The 16,998-nt window shown below is 36.7% G+C and overlaps 1 protein-coding gene across 1 annotated transcript; it reads right to left on the reverse strand.

Annotated features, from left to right (window-relative positions):
- Positions 1-13,624: 13,624 nt before the first annotated feature.
- LOC143847229 (labd-13Z-ene-9,15,16-triol synthase, chloroplastic-like) lies at positions 13,625-16,009 on the reverse strand. Its single transcript, XM_077355983.1, has 2 exons — positions 15,012-16,009; positions 13,625-14,470 (listed from the first exon to the last, which is right to left on the reverse strand). The coding sequence occupies exons 1-2, from the start codon at positions 15,948-15,950 to the stop codon at positions 13,844-13,846; spliced, it is 1,566 nt and encodes a 521-aa protein (XP_077212098.1). The 5' UTR covers positions 15,951-16,009; the 3' UTR covers positions 13,625-13,843.
- Between the last annotated feature and the right edge of the window lie 989 nt (positions 16,010-16,998).

Below are 16,998 nucleotides of genomic sequence, written 5' to 3' on the forward strand. Positions count from 1 at the left end.
TGTACCTGTCCACAGAAGACGGAGAAGAACAAGAAAGCCATGAGGTAAAAGTGAAAATAATTTTTTTTTAAAAATCTATTGGTGGTTCTAATCCCTAGCAAAAGGGAACCTTTAAACTTACTGGTGGGCATTTTTATTGTGGGCATTCTGTGCGCCGGTAAAGATTTTACCGAGGCCACATTTAGTGAGGGATTTATTGTATTGAGTGATCAAATTAGCTATCAGTTATCCTGTCTCCTCAATTGTAAGGCCCTTTTCGTTTGAGATTGTGGCCACCGATTGTGAGCCCCCAACTGATTATGGAGCCAAATTTACATTAATTTTGAGTCCAATAATCTGCTGGGGGCTTACAATCGGTTGTCACAATCTCAAACGAACTATGAACCTTTTGCCCTGGGATGAACTTGGACCACCTGGCTTGTCTTCTAAGCCAAAGTTTCTTTCACAATCAAAATAAAAGTCTCTCTGCACGGTGGTCCAAATTTACGGCTCGTGTGGCGTGCATGAAGATGCCCTCGTGGTCCCAATATAATGTCGTCTGGGTACAAATATTTTAGAGATGACTCCTAAAGTTTGTTCAAATCTTATTGTAATGGGAGAGTCTCCCCAAGTCTCACTTTTGTTTATTTTGGTTGTCTGCCTTTGCTGCCCTTGTGGCCCCCCTTGTAATTCTTTTCTTTTGGTTCAATATATCTGGTTGGGTCCTGCCTAACCCCATCTTACCTACCAAAAATATATATAATGTCCAGTTATATACACCGAATTCCAATATATCTCTTCCCTCTTGTGTTTGCGGTTTATATGTAGTATATTTAAACGGTAGATTTGGATGAATGAAAGGTGAGATGCATATTGTTGGACCCTACCGAGGCATTTTTCTGTATGCAACCCTTACTATTCACATTGAAAACCTCAATTGCAATGCTAAGATTGATTATGTACTATTTGGAATGCTAAAAATGATTACTTATCCTAATTGTATCTTCAAGTGATGATATGCAATTGAGAAATGATCACATACACCGGATTACGGTGTGAGCATTTTGTGGCATGAATCAGTTGCAGCCAATTGTTAAGTTTTATCTCTCTCTCTCTCCTTCTCTGGCAAGACATCACATATGAGATTTAATGGAGTAGTTAGCCCACCTTCCATTTGTTATAGAATGTTTTGTTCTTTGAGAAGGCTTGAGTGTGACAAATAACCTTATATTAGTTTCAATCTACTTGGTACAATAACATGCAGAACATTGGAAATGTGAAAAAAATAGGTTTCTATAAAGAAAGAAAAGTATTCTATGATCCAAAGTTCCAAACGGTGAAAAACCCATTTCTGATTTTAACTCCGTATGTTTTCTAATGGAAGAAAAGCCCAATTTCTCGTAAAATAATTAAAAAACAAGGTAGTTTTGCCCCTCTTTTGTTTGTCTTCTCCTGAAAATTTCTGCATTTTCAGGAGAACACAAACAAAAGAGGGAGGAAATGGAGCCACTTTTAGGTAAAGAAAAACATGAGGGGATGGTAATGCTGGGAAAGAGGGTGGAATTATATAATTTCCCATTAGTCACCAAAGCCAAACCACATTAGTATGATCTAAACCATTTATTGGGAAGCCCCAATAAGATTACATTATTGGAAGTTGTTGAGGGTGGGGTACAGTCGATTCTAATATTCTTTCTAGAAGCTACCCACTTACGTTTTCTTTCCCATTCTTGCTCTCCTCATGGCCCTCAAGCCCAAGTGACTTTGTAACCTTCACTTCTTCTGCGATTTGATTGATGCCTTTTGTGACATAATGATCGGCATAGAAACTTTCTCAGTGTCTATGGGGGTCTTTCTCTTACGTATTTCCTCTACCGCCTCTCCATATGATCCCCACTACTCCTCACCGCATGAAACAATATGAAGACACGGTGGTGTTAAGGTTTCCCATAGAGCCATCGGAATGTTGCCAAGAGTATCAAAATAGGAATATGTTGACCCTTTTATCAAAAGATAGGGGTGCTTTTGTCATAAAAAGTATTATTAATGCATTAATGAAAACATGGCAGAATAGGGGAGGCCTGTCAGGGACAACCCTGACAGTGCTTGTCTTCCGGTGTGCTCTTAAAAAAAGGGGCAATGGTTCAGGTTCAAGTTCTATGATCTAATGGCTAATAATGTTTCACCAAAGTTATATTCATGTTATGTCATCTTCAAGTAAGGAGGTCTTGAACATAGGATCAAGATCATGCATGCACCATGTGGGTAGGCCATGTCAAGCTTCTTAATTATATGCTTCTCATAGTAAGAGCTTCTAATATATCATCATTCCTCTTAAATGATATTTTGAAAAAGTTAGATTTCCCTTCCCTTTGTGAATTTTCAATTTGTAAGACCTAAGTGGACAATCGTAGATCATTGAGATCTACGGTTATGAATGAAGAGAAGACTTAAAGTGTAAAAAATACTAAATTTACCCATTCTCAAGTGATTATTTAAGGGTATACGGGTAATCAATACATCTTAAGTATTTTAATGAACTTGAATGCTTTAGTGTAGCCCAGATCAACCACATAAAGGTAATTGGTTAATTAAATTGATCTTTGATCTGATTAAATCATATAAATCTAATCATATAAATTAACTGTGAAGAGTACTATCATGGACGAAGAACTCTAACAAATGTATTTCTATAAATATAGGCTTGGTCTCTGCTTCCATCTAAGAGAGATCACCAGGTAAACCCCATCAGAGATCTGATCATCCAGAGAAACAATAAAAGATCTACCCTCAGTTCGATCATAAGAAGTCAATTGAGTTAAGCTCTTGATCTATTTTTGTATAATGTATGTGATTATGATCAGATTATTCTATAAATAAATCATCTAGATCAGTTCAGTTCTAGAAATTGTGATTAAGAAAACCTAGTCTAGTTGCCTTGATTTAGTTCTACATTTTTAAATAAGCAGTTTTTTCCCCACTTTTTTGTCATTAAATCTTAAGAGGCTAATAAAAAGAAATCTCATAAGAGAGAAAGGTGAAGGGAGAATAAAATAATGGTAAAAATAAAGTCCCTTTTGTAAAGTGCCCTTAAGGTTTCAGCACTTTGGGGTGCCTTGGAGGCTTCCACGTTCCTCTCTCTGCTTTCTTTTTTCTGTTTTTTCTGGAAATGTGAGGGACTGTACAGCAAAGAGAAACGTGCATGCGGGAATAAAAGATTACATTTCTAAAGTATGCGTGCTCCACAATGTTACAAACTGCCTTGAAAAAGTGTATACAAGTCTCTATTATATTGCCCTTTACTTTGTATATTCTATTGATATCTATATATATATATAACTCTTACACCATCCTCTACCAGCTCAAATCATCGGCTAACTATCACCTTCAACCATGGCTGCTCAGCGTTTCCTAGCCACACCCATATGCTCCTCTTCCCTCCAAGAGCTGGTTTTTAGTGTTCTCTCTCAATTTCATGAGATGGGTTCTATCTTTCCATGTCTCCTAGTAAATTTAGAAGGATTTCAGCTCTGAAATGATGGAAAATTTCGAGGAGACAAGGGGAATCAAGCGCGCCTGGTCCGTTCAGTGCACCATTTAATCGCCGCCACTGTGGCGACGGCCACACCATCATCAATGTTGTTTGCATTATTATGTTTATGAATATTTGAGTTATTATTATGACTAGCCTTGTAAATGTCTAAGTTGGCAAATTAAGAATAGAACTTGTGAGTGGATTTGGCAATGAAGTGTTATTAGTGACTATAATAAGCACAAGATCATATTTACTTTGAGTGCATAGAGCTTATACTTCATCTATTTCTTCTTCTTCTTCTTCTTCTTCTTCTTCTTCTCTCTCTCTCTCTCTCTAAGGTCATATTTACTTTGAGTGCATAAAGCTTATACTTCGTCTATTTATTCTTTTTCTTCTTCTTCTCTCTCTCTCTACATATATATATATATATATATATATATATATATATATATATATATATATATGAGGAAAGTGAAGCTACACCGCCGGTGTAGCTAACTTAGCTACACCTCCGGCTTAAAATACAATGGGCCCACATTGTTTTGGTGATCCAAACCATTCATTTGATAGGCCCTCACATCGTTAGGGTGTGCCCAAAAAATCAGCTAGGTAGGATCATCCAAACCCTTCAAACTATGGAGGCAAAAATGGACAAATTTGTGAAGGTTTTTACACGTTCATTTTTGCCTCCACAAATCGTAGGGTTGGGATGATCCTACCTAGCTGATTTTTGGGGCACACCCTATCAATGTGAGGGCCTATCAAATGAATGTTTTGGATCACCAAAACAATGTGGGCCCATTGTATTTTAAGCCGGCGGTGTAGCTAAGTTAGCTACACCGGCGGTGTAGCTTCACTTTCCTCCTCTATATATATATATATATATATATATATATATATATATATATATATATATATATATATATATATATATATATATGTAGAGAGAGAGAGAGAGGAACTCATTTTCAGTCCCAACTTCAAGCTGCCAATGGAAATTTTTCTTCTTCTCTTGTCAGAGGGGAGATGTCTAGATATGTGTTAACAAAGGTCCCCTTTGGATGCTACCAAAGTCGTGTCTTATTCGCAAATAAGAATATTGCAGTTTAATCTTATTTGCAAATGGGACATTAAGGCCTCTTTGGAAGCAATTAACTATATCATTCTAAAACTATCATAACAATTATTTGCAAACAATCATTTTTAACTACAAAACTTTTTGCACATATAAGATTAGGGGAATAATATTTCCACCCTTTTCTGAATTTTTTACTCTCTTCTTTGTCTTTTCTTGAACATAACTAAAGTTCCACCTCCTTTTTGTTGTCTTTTCTTGAAACTAAAGTAGCTTTTCAGGAAAAGATAAACAAAAGTGGTGGAAATACTGGGAAAGGAGTGGAAATATCACTTCCCATAAGATTTTATGCAAATAATTTTTAGAGGTAAGGCCCCAAGCCTTTGTCAATACTTTCTTTTTTCTCAATATTCACTTGAATACAGAGGGGAAAAGAATCAGGTTTACATTTAGGTGTGTGTTGCAATAGATAGAGAAAAGAATCATTCATCTAAGTTAGAAGATTGGAATTCGAGAAATCTAGCTAGATGACAATGAGATTGCTCATATTTGAAGTCTCCTTTTTTGAAGTCAGTTGCTTTTGCTTATTGAAAGTGTCAAACTCCATCTTTTATATTATTTAGAATCCTCAAGATGGTGGGAGGCCCTCTTCAATGTCTCTTGTTAAAATAAGAACAGTGAGTTGTGCCTTTTGACAGTGGGCCTATGTGTTGCATTAATTTGGGTATGGATTGAAGATGGGATTTTACTTTTAGGCAGAACTGGTAAGACCTTTTTTTTATCACGCTTGGTGTAGTGGTGAGTCTTGTTTCGCCAGATTGAAGCCACTAGGAGACTTGTTACCTTAGATTTTTGACCCCACATGAATGGCCTCGTCACCTACATTTAAAAAGATTACATCCAATAAGAAAACATTTTTTTGTAGGGAAATCATATGGTTGGACATCCTCACTGTACGTGTCATGTTGACCCGAGTCCCTTTAATTTTAGCCATATTGTCCGAGCCCGTATTTTGCCACACAGAGTCCATCAAAACTACTTTAATTCCCTTGAATTATGACCTCATCAATCGAATAGTCGGACTCATCACTCGATAAAGCTATGCCGAGTCGACTAGGATTTGCATTTGTTTTGTCAATTGAAACTCTTTGTACATTTTACGTGTGCATTGTGAAGCATGATTAAGCGAGAAATTATATGGTGGCCGACCGTGAAAATCACAAGGTCTGAGTGTCAAAATTCTGCCTATTGATTTTTGATCTTGGTCAAACCCCCTTTTTTGACTTCCCACTTAGATAAAAAATCAAGGGACAGAGTTTTGACTCTATGCCCTTGTGATTTTCACGGTCGGCCACCATATAAATTCTCCCAAGCATAGTTAGCAAAACTCCGTTTTCTTCTTTTAATGAAAAAATCGCATTTTATTGGTGTGCCGTTTAATAATCCGTTTAAAACTTTTACAACGAAAAAAATTCCTGTTGAGGCAAATGTTTTAAACATGTTTAAAACGCGTTTTAACCGTCTTTTGGCCAACTTTCCACTTTTACCCTCACCATATTTTGTAAATGACAAAATTTTAAATCCATTTTCTTGTGTTTTTTGTTTTTTTACTACGTTTTTTTAACCAATGCCGTATATAAAATTGAATTTTTGCCGTTCCGTTTTTTTTTGCCGAATCATGTTTTGCTAACTATGTGATTAAGCACCTAAATTTTTTTCTTGAATAAATCTAGGCCGTTGATAATTTTTGTGGTTGATCCAGATATGTTGATGGGACCATATGAGGCTGCTTAGTGATCAGATGAGGTCAATCATGAATAGGTGTGATCATGACCACATAATCGTGAACAACCCAGCGTAGTATGAATCACCGATCATGTTCCAAAAAAAAAAAAAAAAAAAGAAAGAAAAAGAAAAACAGATACGTGTTGAGTTGCGATCTAATAGTCAAATAATTATGCCAGTCTGACCTAAACAGTAAATTGAGACATGGATGCCTTCTGATTGCAGTAGATTACGAAAATACAGCGGGATTTTCATTCTCTAGTGTTTACAAAGACTATCTATAACATTCTTATACTCTTTGTATTCTCTTTGGTTAACTCTAATTTTATGAAGAAACATAAGCCACTATCTCCATAGACTTGCAAAATCTGAAGGTGTTGTCATCCATTTCTGTTTTTGTATAAGATGGACAGACATGGGTTAATAAATTGGACATCATTGTAATTTGGAGGCAAATGGCCAAGAATCTCACTGAAATGAGCCTTTGATAAAGATATTTTGGGAATGTAATTTTTGGCCATCCAGAATGAAAAAGATTTGCTGATAAGATCCGGCGATCTGGATTGTGGAACATAAGCATTTGGTGTTTTCTAATAACTAAATATAAAAGAGATTTACATCCAAAGGTATATCTGTTCTTTAAGTAGAGCTCCATACCATTCTTCACAAACCCATCATATGGGTACTTAAAAATTCTTGTTCAAGTATTCCCGAAAAAATATCATCTTGATAGTATAGTAAATTCATAGGCTTTGTTGAGTTGAGTTGAGTTGAGTATAGTAAATTCATAGTATCCTTATACTTCAAAAATTTTTGTTCAAGCATTCCAAAAAATGAAAAAAAATAAAATAGAATATCATCTTGATAGTAATTCATAGGTTCATTATTAATAACATGTTCAAACGTCAAAAGTTGTATCTGTTGGGTATATAATATAACCCTATTATGTTCTAATATAAGCCCAATAAGATCATGGACCGGTGTAGTGGGCCTATTTGGGCTAGAGCCCATTAACCTATTAAAACCCTAGTGTATCTCTATATATAGGGGCCGGAGGCAACAAACTTGGTATTCCAAATTAGATACATTGAGTGTAATGCTTCAAGCAACCTATTGCTTGACCTAAATCCTCTAACACTATCCACTTTTAAAATTTTTTGTTCTTATGATTTCAAATTTCTGAAATCGAATGTAACCCGAAAAATAAATGACTTGACTCCTCCATCATTGGCAAAGTATTCATCGTCTTTCATGGCTTCAATGTTTTTATTCTAAATTCGCTCATCAAAAATTTTATGTATATCCTCTTGCTAGTCAAAATACTCATTGAAATCACCCTCCATACAATTTTGAATCATTTATCTCCTCTTCCAGATAATCATTGTAATATGAATTATGAATTCATATTATGAATTATGTAATTTTATGAATTAGGTAGTTCTTCTTAACTTTCTTCGTTTTAAGTTGCATCTTGGACGGCCCTTTCTAATGTGATATAGTCAGACGTCCGTTTACTTTACTTCACCTAAAATATTGGTTTTGGGTGATTTGGCGGAAGCCATTTTGGGGCTTGCCTTCTTTGACTTTGTTTTATTCATTTAATTCATATGAGGTGGCCGTTCTCATGTGCAAAAGCCAGCCGCGAAATGGATTTCCGTAAGACTAAGTCCCCTCGTAAATGTGTGGACGCAGCTGCACGTGATGGGGTACGGCACCGCCCATGCATTCATAGTCATAAAAAAATATTGCTTCAATCTTAGTTAGAACATTGGTTTTTCAAAAGTACCTTAAAATTGCTAGTTTTATTCATGGTTTTAAATTTTGGTTTCGGACTAAATTTGCGTGTGGGCCAAAATCAAAATTCGGCCGAAATCCGGTAATAATAACAAAAATTATTTAATGATTTACCTAATTTCGAAAAAAGTTACAGAAATTTCGGAATATTTTTATTTAAAAAAAAAAACAATTCAATTTCTCAAAATTTCGGAAATGTCCGAAATTTGGTAACACCCGATATTTCGGATTTTGCTAGATTTCGGTTTCGGTCTCAACCGAAATTTAAAGCCATGTTTTCATATATTCCAGACTGAATTTTCTACCTAAATTTTTTTTTCTTCACGTTTTATATTCTAGAAACATTGGTGGCTGCTATAATCTCATATCATTAACGTCATTCATTGGCAATTTTCCTTTTAAAAATACTTATAAACTAGGAGGGGTTCTAAAGAGAAGGGCGCTCTTGCAAAAAAGGGGTGAAAGGGCGCCCCCATTGGTTGAAAATTTAATGCACCTTGGTGATTTTCAACCAATGGGGGCACCCTTTCACCACCCTTTTTGCAACGGCACCCTTTCACCCCCTAGTCAAATAATGCACCTTTGTGATTTTCAACCAATGGGGCCTCCTTTCACCCCCTTTTTGCAAGGGCGCCCTTCATTTAAGAACTTCTCATAAACAAGTTTCAAGAGACATGTTTTATTTGCAGTTTCGCTTTTGAAAGAACCTATAATCTAGATGTGTTTTATTTGTATTTTTTTTTATGAAAAGGTTTCGAAGTATGTCTTCGTTTGTTCTACCTTCTCGCTCTCGCTTTCTTTGTGACGTGATAGAAAAAGTCCAAGCTTTTTGGTTTCAATGGGATTAGAAAAACACACTTTTCAGACTAAATTTTCTACATAAGAAGTCTTTATTGGCTTTTGGCCTTCAATGATGCACAATTGTATTCGTGCCTAAGTTTAGGCATTGAACTTAAATTCACGGCCTTCAAGTTTCTGATGAGGTTTCTTGTAGTAGTTTGCCTAGTATTTGGACAGAAACTCCACTAGTTTGGAACTCAATTCGGAGCATTTTATTTTTAATTTCACACTGATGGATCGATTTTTTTACTAAGAATCTTTGTTACATTTGACCAATAAGATACATTGAAGATTAAATTGAATTCTGACGAATTACGTTAGTGGAAGTGGAAATTGAATTCGAGATCTTTTTTTTTTATCTCACACTGATGATTCAAATGTTGTAATTTGGCTTTTGTCCATGAGAGAATACATGAAACCAGGGTTTGGCTTTTGTCCACCATCTCATTAAGTAGATTCATTGGCAATTTTGAAATTAAAATACCAACGATCTAGCCCTTGTAGAGGTCTTCTCCTCGGACTCCTTGGGGCCCCTCTATGAAAGATTGTAATATGCTTTTCTCTTAATATATCTGGTAGGGGTCCGCCTAACCCCAGCTTGCCCATTAAAACAAAATAGAATTGTAAGTTGGTAGTCGCCGTAGACATGTTTTATTTTATTTTTGTTTTGGAAATTAAGGTTTCAAAGTAGGCCTTCTTTTGTTTTTACGTCTTGCTTTCTTTGCGAAGGTGATATAAAGAGCCCAAGCTTCATGGCTGCAATGGAATTAGGAAAACTACCTATGTATTTAGACTGATTTTAGCACGATTAATTTCTTCAACACTTCATTGATGTACTTTGTTTTTGGCCTTCAATCATGAAGAAGGGTCTTCTTTGCATTGGTTTTTTTTAACATTTAGGCATAAAACTCCAAGAGTTTGGAATTCAATTATGCCACACTGATTCGAAATCTATTTCTTGACTTATAATCCATATTTCATTTCACCAATAAGATACATTGAATTCTGACGTTATGAATTACGTTAGGTTGTGGGCAAACGAACAAAGCGTGTAGGTTGTGGGTCCACATTCAAAGATTTAAATGGGGGGGTCTTTTCAACGAATACAAATTTGTGGTTTAAAATCCTAGTTGATTTTCTGCTTTGTACGGGTACCAAATTTTGTGAATGGTCCCCTAGGATCCACAAATTGATGGTTATGAGTCTAAAAGCACGACATTTCCACTCCTATTTTTCTTTGTTTGAAATTGTGAATCTTAAATTTCCCAACCTATGAAACCCGGAATATTGATGTTGTTACCTTTAAGAGTGGTTGATGATTTGATAGAGGCTTGTAGGATGAATGGATGATATCGATATGTCAAATGAATGGATATGTCAATGAAACTCTCTCTCTCTCTCTCTCTCTCTCTCTCTCTCTCTCTCTCTCAACTTGGGAATGTAATTTTTGGCCATCCAGAATGAAAAAGATTTGCTGATAAGATCCGGCGATCTGGATTGTGGAACATAAGCATTTGGTGTTTTCTAATAACTAAATATAAAATAGATTTACATCCAAAGGAATATCTGTTCTTTAAGTAGAGCTCCATACCATTCTTCACAAATCCATCATATGGGTACTTAAAATTCTTGTTCAAGTATTCCCGAAAAAATATCATCTTGATAGTATAGTAAATGCATAGGCTTTGTTGAGTTGAGTTGAGTATAGTAAATTCATAGTATCCTTATACTTCAAAAATTATTGTTCAAGCATTCCAAAAAATGAAAAAAAATAAAATAGAATATCATCTTGATAGTAATTCATATGTTCATTATTAATAACATGTTCAAACGTCAAAAGTTGTATCTGTTGGGTATATAATATAACCCTATTATGTTCTAATATAAGCCCAATAAGATCATGGACTGGTGTAGTGGGCCTATTTGGCCTAGAGCCCATTAACCTATTAAAACCCTAGTGTATCTCTATATATAGGGGCCGGAGGCAACAAACTTGGTATTCCAAATTAGATACCTTGGGTGTAATGCTTCAAGCAACCTATTGCTTGACCTAAATCCTCTAACACTATCCACTTTTAAAAAATTTTGTTCTTATGATTTCAAATTTCTGAAATCAAATGTAACCCGAAAAATAAATGACTTGACTCCTCCATCATTGGCAAAGTATTCATCGTCTTTCATGGCTTCAATGTTTTTATTCTAAATTCGCTCATCAAAAATTTTATGTATATCCTCTTGCTAGTCAAAATACTCATTGAAATCACCCTCCATACAATTTTGAATCATTTATCTTCTCTTCCAGATAATCATTGTACTATGAATTACGAATTCATATTATGAATTATGTAATTTTATGAATTAGGTAGTTCTTCTTAACTTTCTTCGTTTTAAGTTGCATCTTAGATGAAGTCAGAGAATTCTTTATCACGTGCTTCGTTCTCCATTTCAGCATGTTGATTTTGGTTCCCCAAAACACCTCTCTGCTATTCTCCACAAAAATGAACCACGTATCTACCTTTTGCCCTTGAGTTCCTTTGGACACTGTTTGGTTGATTAGTGGATTTAACTACACAAATGACAGCTTTCTTCCGTATAGCCTAAGCCAATCCGTGTCGCAGGAGTTGAATGTCTCGTATATTCGATACATATGTCCCGTCAGAGCATCTAGTTGTCTTGTTAGGACTTAGGAGACCAAGTGTTTTGAAACACTTATTGATGCTTTCTCAACCTCAACGAAAAGTTCCATAGCCACAATTCATACAACCATGTTACTAAATGCAAGTCCTAAGATTGCGATGATACTAATTATGCTATAGTAGAACTAGAATAATAAAACAGGTTTAAGATTAAAGAAAAACCAAAATATATTCAATCACATATCTCAATTATAGACAAGACTGAGAGTAGAATTTGGTGCTTCCTCAGAGAGAAAATAACATCTTTTTTAGAGATAATGAAAGTTTTAATAACTGTGAAAACCGAAGTACATTATGGGACAAATTCCACAATTTAAGTGATCAAGATTGTTGGAGAAGCCCCAAAAGAACCCAAAAGAAACACGTAAGGTTTGGATATGACCTAAATCTAAAATTTCTTGATCCCAGAGACCAATTCTACAAACCCTCTCTATCACATACAAACTATATATATATATATATATATATATATATATATATATATATATATATATATATATAGAGAGAGAGAGAGAGAGAGACAGAGAGAGAGAGAGAGAGAGAGAGAGAGAGAAGCATCCCACTTAAAAAGGCCCAAGTGGGACCCACTCCAAGAATGATACAACCGGTGATTTTGTATCACCAACTCAACATATTTGCCCCCTTTTTTTTTTTTTTTTACTTTGGACAGCCACCTCTGGTGTGAAAGAGAACTCATAAATACACTCGAGGCCGCTGTCACAAGTAAAAGAAAAAAAGTTCAAACATATCATTTCCTTCATTTTTTTAGCAAAAGCTTAACCAAACCCAAGTTGCACCCCTAGTGCCATCGCTCTCCACGGCATCCTTCTATCCCTTAATTAATATTGTTCGAATTGAAAATCTTTTAACAAAGATGAAATACCCCTTTCAAAAAATTCGTCTCTCTCTTGAGAGAAGAAGGGCGATTTTCCCCTTGTTAAAAATTGGTTTAGGGCTTCTTAATATAAGTATAAATACATTCCTTTTGGTGGATTTCTGCAGAAGAAAACCCAAACCTAATCGTGGAAGTTGCCCAAGAGAACCAATTCCATATGGGAGAGGAAGGTGAACAAGTTTTGGGGTCGAAGATCATGATCAGAGTTAAGAACATCAGTTTTCTTGATTGTGGTATTCCACGAAAGAGAGTTTCGTTGTTATGAGAGATGTATTTCTCCGTACTTTTTTATTTAGGAGGATCTTGATCATCGATCTTTGGTTTCTTGGGACTCTTCATGTCATAGAATCACCATCGGACCCAAGATCATCTAGTTTTTATCCTTAAAATCGGAAATATGGGAGTTTTGACTAAATCTTGATTTTTCCACCGATAGCCGTCCGGTGAGTTTCCGGTGTCCGGATCGGATCCGATGGAATCTTTCGTCATAGGGAGTCCAATGGATCCAAGCTTGATAAAATCAGATGATCGATGTGGGAGTTTTCACCATCCAAAGTGTAAAAAATGGAGAAAATCAGAATTAATCAAAAAACCCAATAGAAGGTGCCATGGTCAACCGTGAGAGACCTATTAACCCACAGTCGATTGCGCGGTCGACCGTGAGCAATTCTCTTCTCAAGGGTCGGGTTTTCAGATTTGTTTTCATTTTTGGTGATATTGTGGGGTTTCTTTATAGTATCATACCTTCTAAACCCCTTCGATTAATGGAAAGATTGTAATGAATAGGTAGCTGATCCTCGAACCCAAAGGATGGGATGATGGGTGCGTGTTTACACGGCCCTTCATCATATAATTTCGCCATTTCTCTTGATATTGAGACTAAAATATTTCAACAATTGCAGAAAGTCAGTTTGTATTTTCTTTTTTAAATGGTTTCTGAGAGCTTTTTGGGAACTTTATCAACCTTGGACAGCTGTTAAAATAATAAAAGACAATAAGAGTTACTGCAATTCTCACTAACATGGTAGTGCGAATATCAGCTGCCTTCTTTATTGGTATTCATCGAGTACAAAGAGAGAAGAACTAAAACGGGTGAAGAGAGATACAAGCAAGTAAAAAAACCTAAAAATAGGAACCCATGAAAGTAAAGAGCTCAACATAACCGTGTCTTCATTGTCCACTTATTACTAAGGCTCGAAAACAGAACTGTGTCTACATCCCATGCTCTCTATAACAGAAATATATTATAAATAGAGATCTGGTTTGGATAAACGTGGTGTTGGGATAGCAATAAGCGGTGTAGCTTTCTTCAGAACAAGCGCAAACTTGTCGGAAAGATCAATCTTCGTCCCCTCCGGGACCTGCCAATCAAATGAATGTAGAAGGGAAGCAAGTACAAACGTGAGCATCCTCTCGGCTAAAGGGATCCCGGCGCAAATTCTCCGGCCCGATCCAAACGGAAGGTAACGAAAATCATTGCCTCTAAAATCAAATTTGCCATAATCCCCCAAGAACCTTTCTGGTTTGAACTCTAAGGGATTGTCCCAAATCTCAGGGTCCCTATGTATAGCCCACACATTCAACATGACTTTGGTGTCTTGGGGGATTTGATACCCGCCCACGACACATGATTGGCTTGGTTTTTGTGGGACTAAAAATGGGCCCGCGGGGTGCAATCGTTGGGCTTCCTTTATAACAGCTTCCAAATAATTCAACTTTGGTAGATGTGACTCTTCAACTAATTTGTTTAACCCAACAACTTCATTTATTTCTTCCTGGACTTTTTTCATTATCTCTGGATGACGGATGATCTCTGTCATTGTCCACTCCACTGTGGTTGACGTTGTGTCCGTCCCACCAATCACCACATCCTGTTAACATAGTTAGATCATTAGCTCTAATTAGTGCTTCCTCTTTGCTCAAATTGATCACTGCTTAGTCATCATAGATATATCAGATTAGATTTGGTAAGATCTAACCACATGATTAAATAACACTAACAGCTTAAGCTTTTGGAGTAATTTGTTGTTTCACTAAAGAGCCTCGAGTACAGATTGTTTCACCTCTATTGCAACTTAGTGCGTCCTAAATTAGATTTTCACTCTTTTGTGAAGGGCTTTATATTAAATAATCTGCTTTTAGTCAGATTAATCTCAATATCCTTCACAAAAAGCATAGGGATGATTTTTGGGTGTGAAGTTAGTGGCAACTAGGTGGGGAAATATTTAATTGACTAAATGGCCGGCAACTAAGTGCGTCGGTGGCCCAAAATCAGGCTTTCACCTTTTGGGGAAGGGTTGACATTAAAAAGCATGTTTTTAGTATGAATATTCCTCAACCATTCATTTTTACTTAGACCCTTGACTGTGTAAAACGATTTTCACAGCAAATAAAGAAAGAAAGAAATCTTACCAGAAACATGGCCTTCATGTTGGTCACTGTAAGCTCTCCTCGCTTGGTAAGCTGTGTTAGAAACTGCAGTAAATCCTTACCTTCTTCCTCCACTCCATTTGAGCTATCCATCTTCATACGCTGATCGATGACAGTATCAAAGATCTGATCTAACCAGACTGAAATCTTCTTCATGTCACGAACCACGCCTTGCAGATCGAACCTCGCAAGAGCCGGATAAAAATCCGAAACATTGGGTTTTCCAAAAAGCTCAATGATCTCATCAATAGCTTTCCGAAACTCGACTCCCACTTTACGCCTTTCTTCTCCTTTAAGTGTTCCTCCCCATAAAATACTAGTAATTATGTTAAGCGCAGTTATAAACGCTAGCTCGCCAAGATTGATCTGGGTTCCAATCTTGTTATAGACCTCAGTAACCATATTATGAACTTCGCGGCGTCGGAAGATTGAATAAGCTTCTAGGCTAGTATTGCTCATCATCTCTCGGACGAAGACTTTTCGGAGATCTCGCCAATGAGACCCATATGGACTCCATGTGACACCCATGCCATCGTATAAGGCGAGGGCGGATTCGGGCACGTCGTGGCTAGCGAAGACAACATCGTTGTCTTTTAGGATCTCTTTGGCTAAGGATGGTGTGGCTACTACTACGCAGAGCTTTTTACCTAACCAGAGCGTCATAATTGGGCCATAGATTTTGCCTAATTTGGTGAATTGGTGGTGGATTTCGGAGTCCAAATATGGGAGGTAGCCTAGTAGGGGCAACCCATGTGGCCCTGGGGGAAGTTGCAACTTCCCATTTTTTGATGCCTTTGTCTTCCACATGTACCATATAATCGCGAAGAAAGCAATGAAAATGGAGAATATGGTTTCGGGTTTCTGATAGCCGAGCTCTTTAGGCCAGGATCTAAGCTTGGCTGAAATTTCTGAGACGGACATGTTTGTGGTGAAGAGGATAAGGCTTATTGGAAGCGTAGTGGAGGTTGGGTGAGAAGGGATATTTATAGGATCTAATATATGAGAGAAGAAATAATGGGAAATGATATATTCACCCCCTCTTTTTTGCATGGGACGGCCCTTTCTAATGTGATATATTACCAATAGTCAGACGTCCGTTTACTTTGCTTCACCTAAAATATTGGTTTTGGCTGATTTGGCGGAAGCCATTTTGGGGCTTGCCTTCGTTGACTTTGTTTTATTCATTTAATTCATATGAGGTGGCCGTTCTCATGTGCAAAAGTCAGCCGCCGCGAAATGGATTTCCGTAAGACCAAGTCCCCTCGTAAATGTGTGGATGCAGCTGCACGTGATGGGGTACGGCACCGCCCATGCATTCATAGGCATAAAAAAATATTGCTTCAATCTTAGTTAGAACATTGGTTTTTCAAAAGTACCTTAAAATTGCTAGTTTTATTCGTGGTTTTAAATTTTGGTTTCGGACTAAATTTCCGTGTGGGGCAAAATCAAAATTCGGCCGAAATCCGGTAATAATAACAAAAATTATTTAATGATTTACCTAATTTCGAAAAAAGTTACAGAAATTTCGGAATATTTCGGCCGAAATCTGGAAATGTCCGAAATTCTGAAATTTCAAATTTCGACCGAAATTTGGTAACACCCGATATTTCGGATTTCGCCAGATTTCGGTTTCGGTCTGAACCGAAATTTAAAGCCATGGTTTTATATACTCCAGACTGAATTTTCTACCTAAATATTTTTTTCTTCACGTTTTATATTCTAGAAATATTGGTGGCTGCTATAATCTCAGATCATTAACGTCCTTCATTGGCAATTTTCCTTTTGAAAATACTTATAAACTAGGAGGGGTTATAAAATGAAGGGCGCCCTTGCAAAAAAGGGGTAAAATGGCGCCCCCATTGGTTGAAAATTTAATGCACCTTGGTGATTTTCAACCAATGGGGGCGCCCTTTCACCGCCCTGTTTGAAACGGCGCCCTTGCACCCCCTTTTCAAATAATGCACCGTTG

This window comes from Tasmannia lanceolata, unplaced genomic scaffold, assembly GCF_043159265.1.
Source record: "Tasmannia lanceolata isolate RefF3 unplaced genomic scaffold, GAP_Taslan_0.1 ptg000015l, whole genome shotgun sequence".
NCBI classification, from domain to species: Eukaryota; Viridiplantae; Streptophyta; class Magnoliopsida; order Canellales; family Winteraceae; genus Tasmannia; species Tasmannia lanceolata.

Coding starts and splice junctions, on each gene's coding strand:
- LOC143847229 (XM_077355983.1), bottom strand. CDS start 15,950: ATGTCCGTCTCAGAAATTTCAGCCAAGCTTAGATCCTGGCCTAAAGAG. Junction 14,471..15,011: donor ACATGAAGGCCATGTTTCTG/GTAAGATTTCTT, acceptor CTATGTTAACAG/GATGTGGTGATTGGTGGGAC.